At 38.1% G+C, this 20,505-nt stretch overlaps 1 protein-coding gene across 40 annotated transcripts in view; it reads left to right on the top strand.

The window, feature by feature from the left end:
- Window positions 1-19,431, top strand: part of PTPRD (protein tyrosine phosphatase receptor type D) — a 1,925,499-nt gene extending 1,906,068 nt beyond the window's left edge. For all 40 annotated transcript variants that reach the window (XM_075596164.1, XM_075596174.1, XM_075596156.1 and 37 more), the window contains 3 exons: window positions 1,955-2,109; window positions 5,729-5,864; window positions 15,919-19,431. In XM_075596164.1, the coding sequence (XP_075452279.1) occupies window positions 1,955-2,109; window positions 5,729-5,864; window positions 15,919-15,987 (360 nt within the window). In that variant the 3' untranslated portion in view covers window positions 15,988-19,431. The remainder of the gene's footprint in view (window positions 1-1,954; window positions 2,110-5,728; window positions 5,865-15,918) is intronic.
- The last annotated feature ends 1,074 nt before the right edge of the window (window positions 19,432-20,505 follow it).

Raw genomic sequence — 20,505 nt, forward strand, 5'->3', positions numbered from 1 at the left:
TAATTAACATCATGAATTTGATATCATTGAAATTACCAGAAAGCTAAGCATCGACATGCTCAACACTGTTGAAATCACAAGCCAAGAAGCTGCCTGGTATTTAATACGCCAACCCATGTCTCAGAGCTCAGTAGTCATAGTTTACATACACACTCTCTGGCCCATTGAACGACAGCGACTTAAGAAATCCAACGATTGAATGAACAGGACCTCACAGATGATTCCAGTGATATTTGGAAAAACAACTGGTTTGACAAATATGAGAAAAGACCATTACATTTAGAAGATTTAACATTGGCATCTTTTGTTGCAAATTACACATGTAATGCCAAAAAAGTTTACAAAAAATGACAGTTTCCACGCATCATACGCTACCGTAATTATGACATGGCTGAAGATATTAACGAATATAAACGTGAAATGGTTACTTTACACATACCATTTCGCAACGAGGAGGAGGACATTCTATCAGAGATAAAATTTGTTACAATATACAATAATAATGAAGAGCTCATCTTACAACAACGCAAAATATACGAATCCGACTTGGACATTCGTAAAACTATACAAATATGCAAAGAAATGTGCAGAGAGGAAATGTGCAGACAGCAGATCCCGACGAGACATGCCAAAACTACTTAAATATGTTAGTGACTCGATTACAAAAATTGATTAAAATTCAATTTAACTCTCAACACCAATCCAGCCATAGCAACTACAACTTCCGGATCCACTATTGATGCGGTTTTTCAACGACATTTAGATAGTTTACAACCGACAATATATGTATCTTCAGTTATCATAAGTCGATTATTTCATGTATTAAAAATGTTAGTATGGATTTTTAAAAGCAAAAATAAAACTATACAATTGTAACATCTAAAAATGATTCAATTTTATTACAAACATCTAATATTATTGTTACTTTATATGTTTATGACAACACACAAAGAAGTTTCACAGCAAATACAGCTTTTTTTAATCTTTGCCTATTGCTGTACGGTGGAGTATTTTTTTTTTTATCACTTTTTCACTCACCATAACTTACTTTGAGTACCTTGTTGTAGCCATTACCAGCTTCACATTGCAAGGTCAGTAACCAACCTCATCAAACCGAAAACGTCAAAACTGACCTTGGACTTCTTTACCCCAGGCTGTGCTTAAAAGGCTGTGTAAAATGGCAAGCATACGCTTTTGGGATCCGTGATAAAATGGATAAGAAGCAAAAAGGGATGCACTGTGGACGAGATGCACGAAGCTCCACAGTAACCAACATTATTTCCTTTGAGTTTAACAGGTATCCACTAAGCTAGGGGCCCCTGGTTCAGGTAATTTAGGGAAAAAATATTTTGAGGTGGGTGGGATTTCTGCTTTAAATTAGCATTTCTGTTTTTTAAAAGAGTCAAATGAGGATCAAATCTCAACATTGTAGATCATGTGAAAATGTTGCCCTATTACACTGCTTTATATACTGTATCTTCAAATTAAGGGCCATGTAAACATAGAGATCGGAAACTGCCATTTGCAGCAGTGTTAATATGGCATAATATACTGCTACAGTATGTACAGTAGCTAAAAAAAATATCACCGAATTACAGTGACATTTAATGGAATTGCTGTCATGACATTTGGCATGTTCAGAGCTTTTTTTACTTTAGGGACAGAATTTGGACTTAAGTGAAATTAACCAAATGCGACAGCTAATGGTGACAAATCTTCCTTGAGAAATGATGCTGTTCTTTCTTTTTTTTTTTTTTTACAATTACATTGTGATGTGATAAATTATGATTAATGTTGACACTGTCCAAATATTATTGCCTGAGTAGCTGTAATGGTGATCACTATAGCCCAGTTACTGTACGCATCCACGCTTATCTTTCTTATTCAATTTGTGTTTTTGTTGACTGTTTTCTAATATGTCCACTTTCTTAATGGTTACTTCTTCCGTTTGCAGGATGGTCAGTCACGAACAGTAAGGCAGTTTCAGTTCACTGACTGGCCAGAGCAAGGAGTTCCAAAGTCTGGAGAAGGATTTATTGACTTCATAGGCCAAGTGCATAAAACAAAAGAACAATTTGGTCAGGATGGGCCAATCTCTGTCCATTGCAGGTGAATTGAAAGAAACAATGATCATTTTTCAACCATTCCAAAATAAGATAATGAATGTGATGCTAACCTTTAGAGCAGCGGTGCGCAAACTGGGGGTGGGAGATTTTTCTGGGTGGGGGGGGAGCGTGGGCGGTTGCAGAGGTCCCGCGCTCCTCCCCAAGGCATTTAAATTAATGCTGGGGGATCACGTGAGGCCTCTGCAACCCTTAAACTTATCTGGATTCAGACGCGTCTCCATGGCAACGGGGCATCAAATTACGCAGTGCGGTCATTTGACGTGACGTCACCGGCGTCACGTGACTCCGAAGCGTCATTTGATGCTGCCAGGTAGGAGAGGGGGCGCGAGACCGGGGGAGGCTAGGCAGGGGGGCACAGCATCAAAAGTTTGCGCTCCCCGCTATAGAGTATGAAAAATAAAACCATTATGCATACGGAACAAAAGAACATGTACCAATCAAGAACACTTTTGAATGCATTTATATTTTATTCTTAGTTTACATTTTGTACCGTATTGTCACATTTCTATTATTTATTATGTGGCTTTGCCGATTAGCAGCTTAATAAATACACACATTAAAAAATAGATACAGTAAGTTCATACACAATTAAAGAAAAACAACTAATGGATCTTTGTTTCCCATGCTTGTATCTTATGGTTGATTGTTCTTATAAGGATCCAGGTTTAAACGACAGGTGCAAATTTAACAAAAATGTCTAATATCAAGTTTGTTTGGACTTTTTGTGTATAACAGGAATATATCCTATTCACTTCATGTAAACATATACTTGTAACCATGTATCTGTCATTATAACTCTGTGCACCAGACATACTTAAAAACGAAAGGTAACTCTCAGTCTATTACTTCCTGGTAAAAACATTTTGTAAATAAATAAATAAATAATATCTCTGAGACTTTTTCAATTTATGTTTTCAGAATGTATAGTTAAAAGCTCTTGCCAAGCTAATCAGACACACACATATATACAGATATAGAACACATTATGTAAAGCTGCAATCCAGGGCCAGTGCAAGGGTATTTGGCGCCCTAGGCATACCTTCAGCCTTCCGCCCCCCTCCCACAATTAACTTTCTGGTTTTTATCTATCTAACTGAACAATTAAAATGTTACACCTAATAGATTTTTTCTAACATTCATACACACTCCCCTCTTCTAGCCCTGCTTAAATCCCTCCTTCTAGCCCCCTCTTATTTTCTGTCCCCCTCCTCTCTCTCCCCCTCCCTTCCCTCCCTCCTCCCTCTCCCCCTTGCTCCTATACCCTCCCTCTCCCCCTTCCTCCTATACCCTCCCTCTTTGCCTCCTTCCCCTCTCCCACCCTCCCTCTCGTCTCCCTCTCCCTGCTCTCCCTTTCCCCATCACTCTCCTCCCTCTCAAAAGATTGTTTTTAATATTCGATATTCATACACACTCACTCTTTCGATCCCCCCTCTCATTCTCTCTCCTCATCTTATTTTCTCTCCCCCAACCACACCTCCCACACTCCGTTGACCTCCCCCCGACCCACTCCCTCTTTCTCCTCCACTCATTCTCCCACCCCCTCATTCTCTCCCCCTCCTCCTCCCTCTCATTCTCTCTTCCCCTTCTTCTCCCTCTCATTCTCTATCCCACTTCCTTCTCCCTCTCATTATCTCTCCCTTCTCCATCTCATTCTCTATCCCCCCTCCTCCTCCATCCCATTATCTTTCCCCTCCTCCTCCCTCTCATTACCTACCCCCTTGCTCCTTCCTCTCATTCTCTCACCCCTTATCCTCCCTCTCATTATCTTCCCCTCCTCCTCCCTCTCTCCCCCCTCCTCCTCAATCTCATTATCTTCCCCCTCCCCTCCCTCTCATTATCTCCCCTTCCTCCTCCCTCTCATTCTCTCACCCCTTCTCCTCCCTCTCATTCTCTCACCCCTTCTCCTCCCTCTCATACTCTCCCCCTTCTCCCTCTCATTCCCCCTTCTCCCTCTTATTCTCTCTCCCCCTTATTCCTCTCATTCCCCCCTCCTCCTCCCTCTCATTCTCTCACCCCCTCTCGTCCTTCTCATTTTCTATCCTCCTTCTCCCTCTCATTCTCTCTTCCCCTTCTTCTCCCTCTCATTCTCTCCCCGCCCTCACCTCATTCTCTTCCCCTCCTCCGCTCATTGTCCCTTCTCCTCTCATTATCCCCCTCCCCTCATTCTGTCCTCCATTCTCTTCCCTCCTCATTCCCTCCCTCATTCTCCCCCCTCATTCTCTCTCTTTCCTCCCCTAAATTCTCTACCCCTCCTCCCTCTCATTCTCTACCACCCTTCTGCCCCTCAATCTCTACCCCCCTCCTCCCCTCACTCTACCCCCTCAGTCTCTACGCCCCTCTTCCCCTTATTCTCTAACCCCCTCCTCCCCCTTTTTCATTCCCCCTCCTGCCTCTCATTCTTTCCTCCCTCCTCCCCCTTGTTCTCTCACCCTCCCTCCTCCTTCTCATTCTCTCTCCTTGCTTCCTCCCCCTTATTCTTCCACCTCCTCCCCCTTATTCTCTCTCCCTCTCTCTCATTCTCTCCCGTTCCCCCCCTTATTCTCCCCCCTCGTTCTCTGTCCCCTCGTTCTTTGTCCCTCCTCCTCACTTTCATTTTCTCTCCCCCTCCTCCCTCTCATTCTCTCTCCCCCTCCTCCCTCTCATTCTCTCTCACCTCCCTCCCTCTCATTCTCTCTCCCCTCCACTCATTCACCCCCCTTCCGCGCACTCATTCTCTCTCTCCCCCCTCCTCCCTCTCATTCTCTCTCACTTTCCCTCCCTCTCATTTTCTCTCCCTCACCCACCACAGAATTCACACACACGCACCAGAACAAATACACATGACAGACAGACACCAAGCCTCACCTCTCTCCAGTCCATGCTGCTTCTGCCTCTTTTTGGCCACACCCCCCAGGCTCTTGACACCTCCTCATGATTGGCTGCTGCTGGGTAATGCAGCCAATCAGGAGACAAAATGTGCCGAAGTTGGTTAAACTGGCCCTGCTACAGTCCCCTGTTCATATATTAAAACACAACAACATAGTTATTGTTAATGTAATATTCTTGTAAATGTGTTTAAGCTCTGTACAGTGGCTTTTACCTTTTTTTTATAATGTAAAATGTTACATATCTTAGTGTACTTTGAATTTCTTGTATAATTCTGAAAAAATGTTTCAGGTTATTTTAAATATTATTCCTTTACTTTCAATTACACTTAAAGTGGTAAATGACAACAGCAATAAAGTTACAAATCTATAACAAAACTTCAGTTACTAACATCACATGATAGTTTAATGTTCTCATATTATTCGTTCACACAAAGGAGTGAGACATTTACTGTAACACATGTTTAGGTAATTTGTTTTGCAAATCTGTAGTCTACAGTAGACTGGTGTAATACAGCAGTTACTTTTTGTGATGCCATTTTCTCTAGGTCCTTGGTATTATCTCCCTTGATGATGGGCCATCCATCAGAGTATTGCACTTGGCAACAAACGTTCAATAATTAAATTTAAACATGAAAAAGGAGTTAACATTGTGAAAATCAAGTCAGTTTGTTTTGTGATTAAGTTAAACAATATATCATTTAACAGTCTATTAACATTCTGCGGCTTTTCTAACAGTGCTGGCGTTGGAAGAACTGGAGTCTTCATAACTCTGAGTATTGTGCTAGAAAGAATGCGATATGAGGGTGTTGTAGATATCTTCCAGACTGTCAAAATGTTGAGGACGCAACGACCAGCTATGGTACAGACAGAGGTGAGTGTGTTGATTTCCGTCTCTACTGCTGTGGAGCTATCTTTATTAGTAACAGTGTCTCTCTCGCTCATATTTATATTTATATATACAAGAAGAGGCAGTTGACACACAGATATCCAGGCAAAACACAGATGCTTATCCCATAGGTATAAAGTAGAGATATTTACCAGATGGATGTCCAGTAATGAGAGACAGCACACTGCAGATGGTAATCCAAACAAAAAACTGTATTGAAACAAATTTGAAACAATGGGCACTGCAACCAGCGTTTCGGTCACCACAGGGGGACCTTCACGCATGACCCTGAGGAAGGTCCCCCTGTGGTGACCGAAACATTGGTTGCAGTGCCCATTTGTTTCAATACAGTTTTTTGTTTGGATTTCCATCTGCAGTGTGCTGTCTCTCATTACTGGACGTCCATCTGGTGTGTGTGTGTGTGTGTGTGTATACATATAGATATATATATATCTATATCTATATATATATAGATATAGATATAGATATAGAGTATATATTCCCAATCTTTATACATCTCTTCTTTCCTGACTTTATACTTTTTATTTTCATAACAATATACAGTAAACAGTTTTTTTCACCATATATGATCATACAGAAAACGATGTAATGTGCAGTATTAGAAGTTTACCAACAGCTCTCCCGAACTCAGGACTACAGTGACCGGGAATGTCATTTTATTTGGTATGGTGATCAGGCAGATTGTTGAGGGTGGGCGGGTTGGGGAGTGTGGGGAGAGGATCAGAGCCATCCTATAGGGGAAAGGTCCCACCTGTGTACTTCACCATTCACCTGCCCCCGCTGCCAGGCCTAGGACACTTGTCCCTGTTTGCCCTTCCTCTCTGTTAGCACCCCTAACCAGGTCAACTAGGAAGTAACAAGAGAAAGGATCCATCTCCTGATAATCTTACAATGTATTTACTGGGTTAGGACTGCCTAATGTAATTTCTAAAGTTTTTCTAAATTTAGACCCAAAGAGTACCTAAATTGTTTGGTGTTAGATTGTTTACTTGGTAAAAGTTTGTGAATAGAATTTTAACTCAAGTGCAACTCCCTAATCTCAAAAAACATCTATTTTTTTCAGCACTAACACAAATGCTACCATGTTAGGTTGTACACTGTCAATGCAGATGTAATGCAGATCTAAATAAACTAGTCGAGTTTTTTTTCTAATCTAAAATATACACAGCCGGCAATTTAGTTTATGTTGAGTAACTATTGATTATCAATAGAATAATTATGGTTAAAGAACACTGCTCATCTTAGAAATATTGAGAATGTTTCTGGGTGGTAACTTTGGGATAACTTTGAGTTCATAATTAAGGTCCAAATCAACTTTTTTTTAGAGTGCAAATTAATTTGCATTTTAGAGTCTACTACTTCATCTCTGGAAGCAACACAAAGTTAAAATATACAGTACAGTGCCAAGTTGAATAAATTGTGTTTATTAGAATCAAAGTACTGTAGGTAATTCAATGCTGTTTTTGACAAAAACAAGAAAAGCACAAATAATGTTAAACCATTTTTTAAACTTTTTCTTGGAAATCAATAAAACAAATATAAGGTAACGTTTAGTTTTTATGGTGAGCTTTACTATATATATTTTACACTATATCTTTACTATATCTTTGCTTTATGTCTTCCTCTCCCTGTTTCTCTGGTTTGCTATTCACCATACATGGGACGGGAATATGTAAATCAATATAAAATCTTTGTTTGTGAATTATGTTTGATAAGATTATTTGAATTAACACCCCAATACAACAATGAAGTCAAACAAGCATCTGTAAAAAAAAATGAATAGATAAATTGCATACATTATGTAACAGTGTTTTCCCTGGGCCCTTCTCTTCCTGACCCATATGTAAGAAAATCCCCCAATTACATGGATGTATGATATGTGGTGCACCTGCTGGCAACAGGACTCCTGAGTCTCCCGCTGGGTTGGTATTGGGGAAGTATCACCATGTCAGGCGTCTGAGGTAGTGTGCTCTGAGTCCTACTCACATTCGATGCAGCGCCTCCACCAGGATCTCTGCGGCAGCAGGGAAAGTATCTGATGGGGAACTCCTTCTTGGTGCATCCTCCTGTGGAATAACTCCACACTCACACAGGAGGGATTTTTTGAACCAGGGCATCTTTAATGTCATCTCCATAGGCAGACTGCCCCTCATAGCGGTCGTCACTTAGCCCAGCATCTCCATGAGGTACTCCATTTAGAAGGTGCCTCCTCTTTTAATAGAGTTGTTTCCACCTCTCCCCTAAGGGAGATCCACCAGCTGTGCCAGGTCCCTGGACACAGTGTGTCATCAGCTTGCACTGAAGTATCTGACAGGCAGCCTTGAACTGCTGCAGAGACTTCACTCAGGAACATAAGAACATAACCTCATGCTAAGAACCACTAACTTTAGGCAGTGCTGTGTCTTATATAGACTCCAGAATAGACCCACCCTCTGTGTCACTAACAGTGGACACAAAGCATGTTGTCACTTCCTTTGTTACATATGACACTTCACCAGGGTTTGAGGGCAAACCTCCATGATTGTTACTGGCAACCCTGTCTACTTACCAGGATTACTGCCAGAATGAGAAAGATATGTACACCATTTTTACACATGGCTACAATTAAAATAAATCTATTTAGAGTCAAAAGTAAACACTATAAGGACAATGTTTACATTTTTTAAACAACTTTAAATACTACCATGCTGACATAGAAAAAAGTAACACGAAGAAGAGAACACACTAAGTAAGGTATAAGTACAGTATTCTGTTGTAGATAGGAGAATTAGTAATGACTAGCAATCGCTGTGCCCTTCAGTTTTGGATTAATAGTGGCAGCAACCTGCACCAATGCATTTCACAATGATATGCTCTGTCGACAGTCTATTGAGGAAATAAAGAACTGCAAAATCATCAGGGCTGTGTCTGATATCAATTCCAGTCTCATTGTATGCTACAGTTTTTCATTTGCAATACAGTGAGTTGAAACTATTAGTGATCTGTACCTAATGGTTCTCAGTATTAATTACTGTATTGTAAGTGTGGAGTTTGGCCTATTTTTATTAAGCAGTGATTTTTGATAAGACACCTTTCAGCACTGTAAGATATGTTAAAGGCTACAGGCCTTTATCTTTATTCATGTTATCTAAGTCAGAATACTAATACCTTATACCTTCCTCAGTGCTGTCTCATTTTGTTGTTTGTATGCTATGACTTGGAAGTGGCTGTTGTTGATCCATCAATCAAGAAACATTTGAAAGAGAGTGGCTGTTTATAGCTGTTCTCCTCAGTGAGTGAATGAATACTGTGGAACCATACACAGAGTTATCTCATTTTTACCTTTTTGCTGCCAATGCAGTTTACATTTGTGTGGCCAAAGGAATTTGTGGTGCACTCTAGTAACACATACTGTACACTGTTTTGTTTTTAGAAGTTAAACAATGATCTGGTGTTGGTCCCAAGTGCATATCCGGTCATGTGACTTCTACAGTACAATTAATATGCAAAACAATTATATATTATATCGTTTATTCTTTACCAAGCACTGTGTACAGTTATATGGCTATCTGTATTTGGTCTGAATGGGCCATATTACCACTCCATAATAAATATTGATGCACCCAGACACAACTTATATTTTCTGAAAGTAAACAACAAGAGGAATATTGGAATGGGGCTCTACTGTCAGACAAAGGTTGCTATGTATATTGTCCCTTTCTATGACATTAAACATGATGTTAGATTCTTCTGTGCCAGAAAAGTGGTTCACGTCTACTGTACATCTATCCATGTACATAGCACTTCACAGCAGTAATACACGTGACATAATATTATAACAAATAGTGGGAATAAGTTCTTCATACATGAAAGTAACAATAGGAACAGAGGGTCCTTGCCCTGAAGAGCTTACAATCTATTATTATTGTGTTATATCCATTGCCAAATTTCACATGTTCTCTAAGCTGGCCAAAGTCCAAGATCTTTGCATGCCAATTGATGAGTATTTTCATAACATTTTTGTAAGTGATTGGAAGTAGACAGTTTGGTCTGTAGTTCTTGAGATTTTCTTAGTCTCTTTATAATGCACGAGGACAACTATGGCATCACCACCATTTCAAAATATTCTTTGAGCAGCTCTTGTAAAGAGTTTTGCAAGGGTTTTCTCTACTTTTTCCCTTGCTTCCTTCAAGCTACTTCTTGTGGAAGTTTGCATGTTTCATTGGCTACTTTTGGTGGAAGGATGCATGTTTCATTGGTGGGGGTTTCTTCTTGATGTTTATTTTTTTTGACTATGCCCTGTGTTATCTTGTAGAAGTCCTCAACTTGCTTTATGATAAGTGTGCTATCTTTTATTTTAGATCCAACATCTTGTTTGAATGTGTTTATTTGCCTCTTCCAGATCATAAGTCGTTGCATCTTCTTTACATTTTTGTTATCTTTAATAATGTCCTTCAACATACTGTATCACAGTAACATTTTCTTACATCCTCAGTTATAGTCTTGCATAGCTGTGTATATCTTAAACTTGTGTTCTTATGCCTTGGGATTGCTTCATGTCTTGTTGTTTCTTCAGTAACTGGTTCGTATCATCTGCTATTTTCTTTTCTTATTTTTTGTTAGTGATTTTTCCAGTTTTCTCTGCGCTTTCAGCTATAATCTTAAAGTTTTATTAATGGTTTGTCACAGTATCCCTGTGCATCTCCTCTAGTTGGACATCATTATAGTTATTCTTGAGGTTCTTGATGTTGATTGTTGTTGTCTTCTTTTTAATCAGTTTTCTTTCTTCTATCTTTGCATTAAGATGTAATTTGCAGAGAACCAATTTGTAATCACTTCTCGTGTTAACAACTAAGGACTGTACACTCTTCAATCACATGTTTCTTGTTAGCAAAGATGAAGTCAATTTTATTCTTGATTCCATTGGACCTATTCAATGTCTGTTTTACATTTGAATTATTCTGGATCAATTAATTTGTGTTAAACAAATGTTCAGTTCTATCAATCTGTCTTGAAGTTCATTACAGTTGCTACAACCATACCTACCCACTGATGCACTGTCTTTCTACTGGGCATCACTATTTGCATTGACATGTCTCATAATGATCTTGAGGTGTCAGTTTCCTTTGTTTTAAGTTAGTTAATTTCATGGTAGAAGTCTTCCTTGTCTGTGTGACTTGATGTTGGGCAGATACTTGGATATGTGCAGCTTGGTGCACATTTAATGCTTTTTCGGCTTTTTTTTCCCATGCTTTTTCTGATGAACTTTCAAATGTTACTGTTTTGTTTTTACATTTTGTTTTAATGACAAAGCCTACTTCACTGATTTTCTGTTTCTCTGTAATAGGTGTGTACCTCAGAGCACAATGAGACCCTCATCTTTTCTTCCAACTTCTCTAAGGCCAACAGTATCCCATGTAACCTTTTCAAGCTGATCTTACAGTGCTGCTTCAGTGGAGAGAGTCTGTCAGTTGTACTGTACAGTAGGTAGCCAGATGGATGTTTGAATGACAGCTGGTGTGTGATATCAAGGGATTCTTAGCACCCTCTGCCTTCATGCCTTATTCTTGAACAATGTCAAGTACAGGGACAATCCAGCCTCCAGGTAGTGAGGGTTGGTGCTTTTCGGTTTCTTTTTATATTTGGATGATGCCTTACTTGCAATACCGGCCTCAACTGCATGTTAGCAAGTACTTTTGCCACTTCAACCAGTTATATTGTTCAAGCTTTCAAGCTTTCTTAGGATGGTTGAACCTGCCAGCACAAGTGACACTATACATTTCTTTAAACACCCATTGCCCTCCTTCCTGCCACTTTCAGGCAGTGAGATAAGGGCTCTGCATATTTATACACAAGCATACACAACTGGTGGTCAGGGGAGAGAGGAAGGACCCATCCCCAATTTCACTTGCTACAGGTCCCCCCTACCTGTACATGCTTCTATGATCTGTAGGGTCTGGTGGAGTATGATGGGGGAGGGATAATGCACTTTGCACCCCCTGCTTCCTGTGTTTCTTCTGAGTAATTACATAATTACTCGGGCACAGTGGAGAGAAAATCTGGCCCACTGAAGGAAAGCCGGATCTGCAAACTGCATCACCACCACAGGACTCTACAGATCACAGGAAGAGGTAGGAACCGGTGTGGAAGGTAATCAGTATGGCACATGATGTTGGGGGGGAGAGGGGGAATTTCAATTTTAGATAGAGAGGCAAGGTTCCTCCAGAGAGTCTTGAAAAGTAGATGCAGTTGGTTAAGGCAAAATCAGAGCTCCACCTGGGTCGGGCTAGGGGGGTGAGGGGTGGAGTGGCAGCTGCCATGTTGCTGTGGGAGTCCGTTCCTTTTAATGGGACCTCTCACAATGTTAATACTACCGTGCTGCAATTGACGCGGTCGCAGTGCCATGAACAGTGAGTGGTCACATCTGTTTATTTTACCTTAGGTTGTCATTGAAAAGTGCAAAGTCTGGTCTTGAACTCTCCCTATCCAAATCTCTAACAATTATTTGTAAAGAAGGAAAATCAATTTAGTGTACAAATCTGCAGGAAATATTTCAAAGGTAATAAAAGGATGAATTAGTTTGAGGAGCAATCAAACTATTTTGTAATTCCCACATTTTGTGCTTCATGGGCCAAGTAAACCAGCCTAGTGCCATTTTCCTTGAACATATCTACCTTAGTTAAAATGATACTTGTTTCAGCAAGTTAGCCAAATAATATTCTTTAAAAATAAGCTACATTACTCTTAAACTAGGAGGATCCAATGCGCACTCACATCCAGATGATATAAAAAATAAAAATAAGAGAGAAAACACAATAGTGTAATTCTGTATGTATTCAATATAGATAGAGATGGTAATGCACTCACATTTAGTAAGGAAAAACAGGCATCTCGGTTAATCAGTTTAACCAAACTGTAGTAGGGAAAGATCAGGAGTCACGATACTTCTTATATGGTCTCTGATGGCAGGATATTTCCAATTTCTCCCAGGCTCACAGGTAGCAGGATATTATGCGGATATAGAGAAATAAACACACATAGTGTAATACTGTATATATAGATATAATTTCTATAACCATATAGTGTATCAACTCACATTGTGTGTATAAGTAATACGCCTTTAGGTTGTTAAAGTAACCAACTTTTGATGTCGTCTGGAATCACAGAGAAAATCCCAGGCAAAAAGAGGAAAAGGATGCAGGAAAAGGTAGAACAAACTTTATAAAAATAAAAAGCACTTACAGAGCTGAAAACATAAAATTTACCCAAGGTAGTCCAAAACATGTAACCCCACTCGTACTAAAACCTAGTGCTGGCCATGCACCCAGGAATACCACACTGAGGGGGTACAGAGATTCAGACAGCTCCTCAAAGTCTGTAGATAGTCAGCAGCTGGCTCTAGAAGATGGCCTCAACGCGTTTTCAAGCACCCTGAATAAGTCCTTTCAGACGAAACACGTTGAGGCAATCTTCTAGAGCCATCCTCTCACCCCCCACCCATTCTCTCTCTCACACACCCAAATTCTCTCACACACCCCAAACTTCTCTCTCATCCTCTCACCCAACCACTCCCAATTAAAATTCCTTACCTGGCTGTGTAGTGGAGTGGAACAGTGGAGTTCCTCCCTGGTGGCAGACATCGGAAGTTGTCACTTCAATTTTTTTGTTCTTACTTCAAGGTCAGAGGTTGACGTTTACAAAATATCTACTGGCTCAGGGAAATGTATATTGTGATATTCAGACTCAAGTGGGCAAAATCAGTTTCCTTCCTGGATCTTGCTCAATTATGTTCACAGTGAACAATAAATGATAAAATATCACCTTCATTGTCTGAGCTGAAACGGGTCAGACTGCTGGGGCAGGCTCCACCCCAGCCGTCCTCTGCTGCAATCAGTAAGCCACACATTTCCTGTTCTGCTCTACTCCCGGCCTCCCACTTCCCTACCGTCTGCCACCATCAATCACCTTCCGGTCTCTGTTTCCTTTTTTTCTGCTCCCGCTATTACCCTCCGCCACCCTAGGTGACTGCCTAGTTTATTCTCGAAACGTAAGGGGTGCGGTGGCATACACCATGTAAAAGAAAAGAAATGTACATAGTGCAATATGGCTTACATATAAATGAAAAAAGTGCATGCGGAAACCTCTAAAATTCCTAATCACAATAGAGCAGTGGAAAGGCATTATCCCAATCAGAGCAGTAGAATCCCTGTCTTGACCATGATGTCAGGTGGTCCCAGTGGATCTCAGGAAAGATAACAAATGATAGTGCAGATGAAAATGCAAACAATTAATTTTTTTAAACGAAACCTTAAGATTCAAGGCTTACAACATAACAGTTCGTATGGGCATTACAAGTACACATTGTCCTTGTGTATCTGGTGATTCATGATCTCACAGCTCCTTCGTGTGTGGGTTTGTCTCGTTTCGCTTGTACATCTGCATAAGTATGTCACTTACGTTTTCCGATTAACGGCTGTCCGGAGATCGGAGGAGTAACTTGTCTCCAGTCCTGCAGTCTCACTGGTATGTCCATATACTCAACATGTTTCACTGATCAAAGGGCAGCTTTCTAAGGAGTAATGACTCCCACCCGTATCTACTAGGGGGCTATTTATACCCCATCTCAAATCAGGACCCACCCTTATTGCTCTGATAAATGGCATCTGCATCAATAGTGTATCAGCTACATTAAATTACATATGTTCATAACGCTGTTAAACAGATACAATACACAATTTAATCATTAACACATTTAAAAACACATTCTAAAAATCACTTACACAGTGTAGATACATATGATAAGAAAACATAAAGGCTTACATGGTCAGCTGCAATACATCAATTGAAAAGACTAGCGCCTAAAGTCCAAGTGTTTCTCCTCATGGACTTCAACAAACTGTTCTGAAATAAAATAATATATAATGTTTCCCCACATGAGTACTGTGTACAGTATGATAAACTCCAGGAAAATGCTGTGATTTATTTACAGAAGAAATAACAGGACCTGATTCCTAAACTGTACAACTTTTTAAACAATTATAATATTTTATATAAGATAAACCGTTGAATTTTAAACATAATTAATATGTAAATTTGCTCATTCAAGATGAAAGTCTCCCCCAAAATATGTTATTTCTACATTGCTAAGAAAATAGTAAGAAACAAGCTCCAATGGATCTATGTACTGTATCAAAGTTATTTTGTCCTTTTGCGTCAATATATCAAGATACTTTGCGCCTACAGTATTTTCACATGTGTACATAATTTTTCAACTTCTGGAGTGTTATTAGGATGAATTAGCGAGTAGTAAAATGATGCACATTTTATAATGGGATGACCAAGATCTGCATCTTTATGCTGTATGCCACTTTGTCTGTTTTATTTCTATTTTTAAAAAAATCCACAAAGAATGAGGCATGAACATGAATGGCTAACATTGTGCACTTGCTGTAAGAAATGTAATTCACAAGTTACTTACATTTGATGCCACTGATAACAACATATTGAGCAGTGTCTCATAGAAAACTTTCCATTGCTTTGATACATCACCTACAAGGTATCATTCATGGTGGAAATGTGTTTGGTTCTCTTTTGCTTTTATATGGTCATGGGATTACTATAAAATATAACAATAGAAAACAACTGTCCATGACACCAGGATAATGTAAAAATTAGATGCCATTTGTTTAGTTGTTGTAAATATCCTTTTTTTTTTTTACCAGTTTAATAGGATTTAGCATCATATACTATAACTGACACTAATTATATACATATATAAATAAATACAACATTTAGGAATTACCTGTACATTGCATGGGACATTGTTTGAATATCTACATATTATGGCCAGTTTCCATATGCTAGTGCCCACCACACAGCAAATTTTTTTTTCAGAATGAACACAAGCTAGCAATACACAAATTCACATATATTTTACGTACTTGTTGTCTATTTAAATTGCATTGGACATAATGAAGTTGGAATGCAGTAGTTTTAATAGTGAGATTGTTCTTTTTGTCTCTTTTTTTTACTCTTCTAGGATCAGTACCAGTTCTGCTATCGAGCCGGGCTTGAGTATTTGGGCAGTTTTGATCACTATGCAACGTAAAAATTCTGACCCGTCCTGAAATTTTCCTGCAGGCCCTACAAGATCCAGAGAGCCTCTTCTGAGCCATACCGTGTGCTTGAGAAGTATTTCTTAACTCCTAGCTAAAGACCAATTAATTGGAATATTACAAAAAAAAAAAAAAAACTATTTCTGGGTGGACCAAGAATTCACAGTTTAATACCTAACCTAAGCAAATTATGGAAATCCTGACTGGTGAGGCATCTGAAAGATTTATTTTACCAACAGATGTCTCGATAATTCAGCATCGGTTGGAATTGAAGGAAAGAAGAAGAGATTGCAAAGAACCATTGTCTGGGATTGCATGATTGTTCAAAGATGAATCTTGGGATTACTGCAGTTCAGTGCAAGATGTTTATTAAGCCAGCTTCTGGTTCCTTAGATGAATGGCATCTTTGCTTCGATATCAACCTTCCTCTCCATAATGATCATAATAACACATAATCAAACAAATGGGTGGGAAGTGTTTAAAAACAAAGTCATTTATTTAGTTTTTTAGTATTGTAAAGATACTGCTGACCCGTGCTTCATTCTTAACTGTGTAAACTTTTTTTTCCCCCTTTTTTTTAATGAAAGTTTATAAATGAATAAAACATTGCATAATTGTTAATTTTTTGTTCCAGAATTGTATTTTCTTTTATGCGGTAGAACTGTTATATGTAATATCTCTCATTAGAAATACTAAATAATTTGAACCGTTGCACATATTTGTGCAATCCTGACATATCTACAGTACCATATTTTGATCATATGTTTCTTTTACAGTTACTTTTTCCCATTTTTTTTGTATGTTATAACTTTTTTAATTGGTTTAAGTAAAGCAGAGCTTTATGTTCAGTTTGGAATCAACAGGGAAGCGCAAAGTATAAAGCTGCTGCTAACATACATTTGAATATAATGTATTCCATAATTTGAATTTTGTTAATAAGTGGAAAGATTTTTTTAAGAATCATGTACCCATTTTATGTCAATAAGAAATTTTGCATTTCCAAATTGTGTTCATTTTTTTTTATTCATAAGGAAACGAGGAATGCACATCACTGATATTTTAGGTTCACTCCTACACTTTACAGACACGTGCTCACATACTGTATGTATGTACTTTGTTAAGGCTTCCACTGCAGTTCAATATTTGTAACACTTTAGTGCAATAATTAACCATCTTGTATGTTATACAGGATATGTGCATGTGAGGAAGGTCAGTGTTTATTGAAGGGAAAAATATTGTAATATATTATGTATCAAAAAGGTTTTCATGAAAATTGTATCCAATCATTTCTTGTCTGTGGTATATGATCATTCTAAAGTGTCCGTTGTATCATATGTAAAAACAAGGGCAAAGCCAAAAATGTCTGCTCTGCTTAATGAAATATAGTTTTGTCACAGCAGTTTTAAAATGCTGTATTTTTGTTTTGGTTTTGCATTTAGAGTGCCTTATATTTAATGCTTTTTCAATAGCATTTCTTTGAGCTTTGATCTGTCTGCATTCACGTTATATTACATTGTTTGTTTTTACTTACTTTAAAAGCATTTAGTAAGTATGGCTTAATATTTTGAGAATGCTGCTTTTATGTGGTATTCACTCCTATTTTTTTCATCAATATCAGTATGCAGGAGATGAATAAATATTCACCCAAGCACTTCTATAGTATTTGGCACCCTTTCTTTTCAAGGTCCAACATAGACCAGTTTTATAATCATTATATTTGTGTTTCTGTCCATAGTTTTTTTCCCCCAGTGTCTAGAACAATTGCATTACTAGAATAATTTGCTTCATGCAAGGTACTTTAATGCTGCAATGAAGCTTTATATTTGAACAGCACAAGGTATTTCACAAGGCACTTTATCAAACTTGCTCAAATTGAAAATGGCTTCTGTGCCCTTTCGTGTTTTTACTTTTTAATGTTATGGGAGGCTGTAACACATTGCAGCTCACTCTATACACTACGGAGGACAAACAAACAACAGTTAAAAAGACTATCAAGACCAATGTGGACAAAGATGTTTACGTTTTAGACACATTTCCTGAATTCTAAGAGATTTTTAATTTCAACGTTTATCCACCTCATGCTTGGCGGCCATATTAATGACCAAACCCTATGAAAGGTTTAGTCAGAGCACTTTTGTAATAAATAACAATAATAGAAGGCTACCTCGGATTCTAACAACAATGTTAAAACCAGAAAAAGAATGTGCACTTCTTGTTCTTTTTTTAGTTGTTTTGTTTTCATCTAAACAATATATTGATGATGTGCCACATACAAGAGTGCTGAATGTGTTTGTTAAAGAAATGCAATATAACCACAAATAAAAGTGAAGTCATCTCATATCTATTAGCAGATAGCATATTTTTCTATTCACACATTCTGCAGAAAATACACCTTACAAGCCATTGTGTTTAAACAAAAGTTTGCCGTTTACACAGCCCTCCACACTCTTATTATCATTAATATAGAAAAGTACAGTATGTTGCAATCATTGATGTGCATTCCACTTTCTGTTTAATGTCTATATTTTCATGCTACTTACTTTTTAATTACAAAGCATCCTTATCTGCAGAACATCCAAGGCAGAAAATGTGTATCTCTAGCATTATTGGTACGGTGCTATTATTTACCTACAGTATATCAGTGTAGTTATGTATCATTTTGTAATTAGTTACATTGAAAAAAATTAACATGATATATAAACATGATTTGTACAGAAATTCATTTTAGCTCTGTTTTCTTTTTGTTTTGCCTTGTTTTATTGACGTGCATGGTTGGACATTAAGGATGATGGCTTGGAGGGGGGCCCTCTGGGGGAGAATTGCACTTTCTTTACCTTTGTACTATGCACTGCCCTATTGATTCTACACCCAATAATGTTATTACTTGAACCCATCTTTAAAAAATCTGCTTATGAAATTCACGTGTGTGTGTGTGTGTAAATACCACAGAACATTTAAAGGGACAAAAAGAGTTTAGAAAAAAAAGCAGATGCTTTCCACCCTCCCCTTGTATTCCCTTTTGGCGAGAGAGTTCTGTAATGGGAAACCTTTCTGGCTCCGTTGGCACTTAATGCCCTGATACTCCAAAAGATATCAGAATGTCTGCTGATTCCATCTTTTCCATCTGTTTTGTGGCTTTGCCATCCAAGCTTGGAGTGTCTTTACAAAGATAATACAAATTGTGTTCTTTGCTCTCGTTTTGGATGCATAGACTGGAAAAAATGACAAAAAAAGAAACTTGTAAAATGGCTTGTTAAAAAAAATACAATTACCTCTAATTAGTAGTACGCGTAAATGTTTTACAAGATGAAAGGCGTGCTTTTTATTTTCTTACTTCGTTACATTGGTGGCGAATGAAGTTTGTTTGAAAATCAGTTCTTTGCTGACACAAGTTCCATTTGTTACAAATGAATTCTAATAAAAATGTCAGTGTTATGCACCCCTAGTCATCTCTTCTTAATCCTTGTGTTTCATAACTTTGGAAACTTGTGTGGACATATGAATGCACTATTGAGTGTTTTTTTTTTTATCTTTGCTGTAGTTTGTATGGTAGAGGTTTTTTGTCACTTTTTTTATTATCTACTGTAGGATGCTGCCAAGAGCTGTTCCTGAATGGATAAATGTATTTTTTTGACTCTTGTTTGGCCGAACGAGCTGATTGTGTGGCAAACTAAAACTCAAGATGAATAAATGGATGAAGGTAAAAAATGACACATATAGGGTATATGAATGTATCAAGCTCTTGAAAAGTGTATTAAGTTGCTGAAGTTTGCTTGCATTAGCAATTTAATGTAAGAAATATTTTAATCAAGTGTTTTACAGATGCTTCAGGGCAAAAAAAAATAATTATGGATACAGACAAACATTTCCCTAACTGATCCCAAAAGGGGTGGATGCATTCATGTAGCATAGAGAGTCTTCTGTATCTAAAAACATATCTTCTTTAATTTGCTTATTTGCACATCCACATCTAGATGACATACAACTTTAGAGAGATAACAAGAGCAGGCAATAGTTGTGCCTTTGTATAATTATGTTTTGGGAATAAAAATTGTATGCACTACGATAAATTTAACTTCCAACAGTACAGCAATTCACAGGAATATAATATAACATACCTAAAAAATAAGTTAAGGATACTCATTTCTCATAGAAAAGTATGCTGCATCACATATCACATGTCCAAGTGTATTGATCAGGTCCAGTAAACACAGATGATAAGTGAAAAATATTTGCCCCCATCATCTTTAACCCTTTCGGTGTTGAAAGTCCAGCTTCACCCGAGTGCCAATATTCTTCTACAATCTAGACTATATTATTGATTAGGTAGCATTTATGTGGTCTCAGCCATCCCCTTTATGACGTGAACAGAAATGGAGAGTAGTCCACTTTTATTTTGATTGTGTTTACAGTACCAGTCATATAGAGCAATGAATGTTACCTCCCATTAGTAAAAAAAAAAAAAAAAGAAGAAGAAGAAGAAGCAAATATATCATCACTTTCTGTAGGAG

Source organism: Ascaphus truei, chromosome 1 (genome assembly GCF_040206685.1).
Source record: "Ascaphus truei isolate aAscTru1 chromosome 1, aAscTru1.hap1, whole genome shotgun sequence".
NCBI lineage: Eukaryota > Metazoa > Chordata > Amphibia > Anura > Ascaphidae > Ascaphus > Ascaphus truei.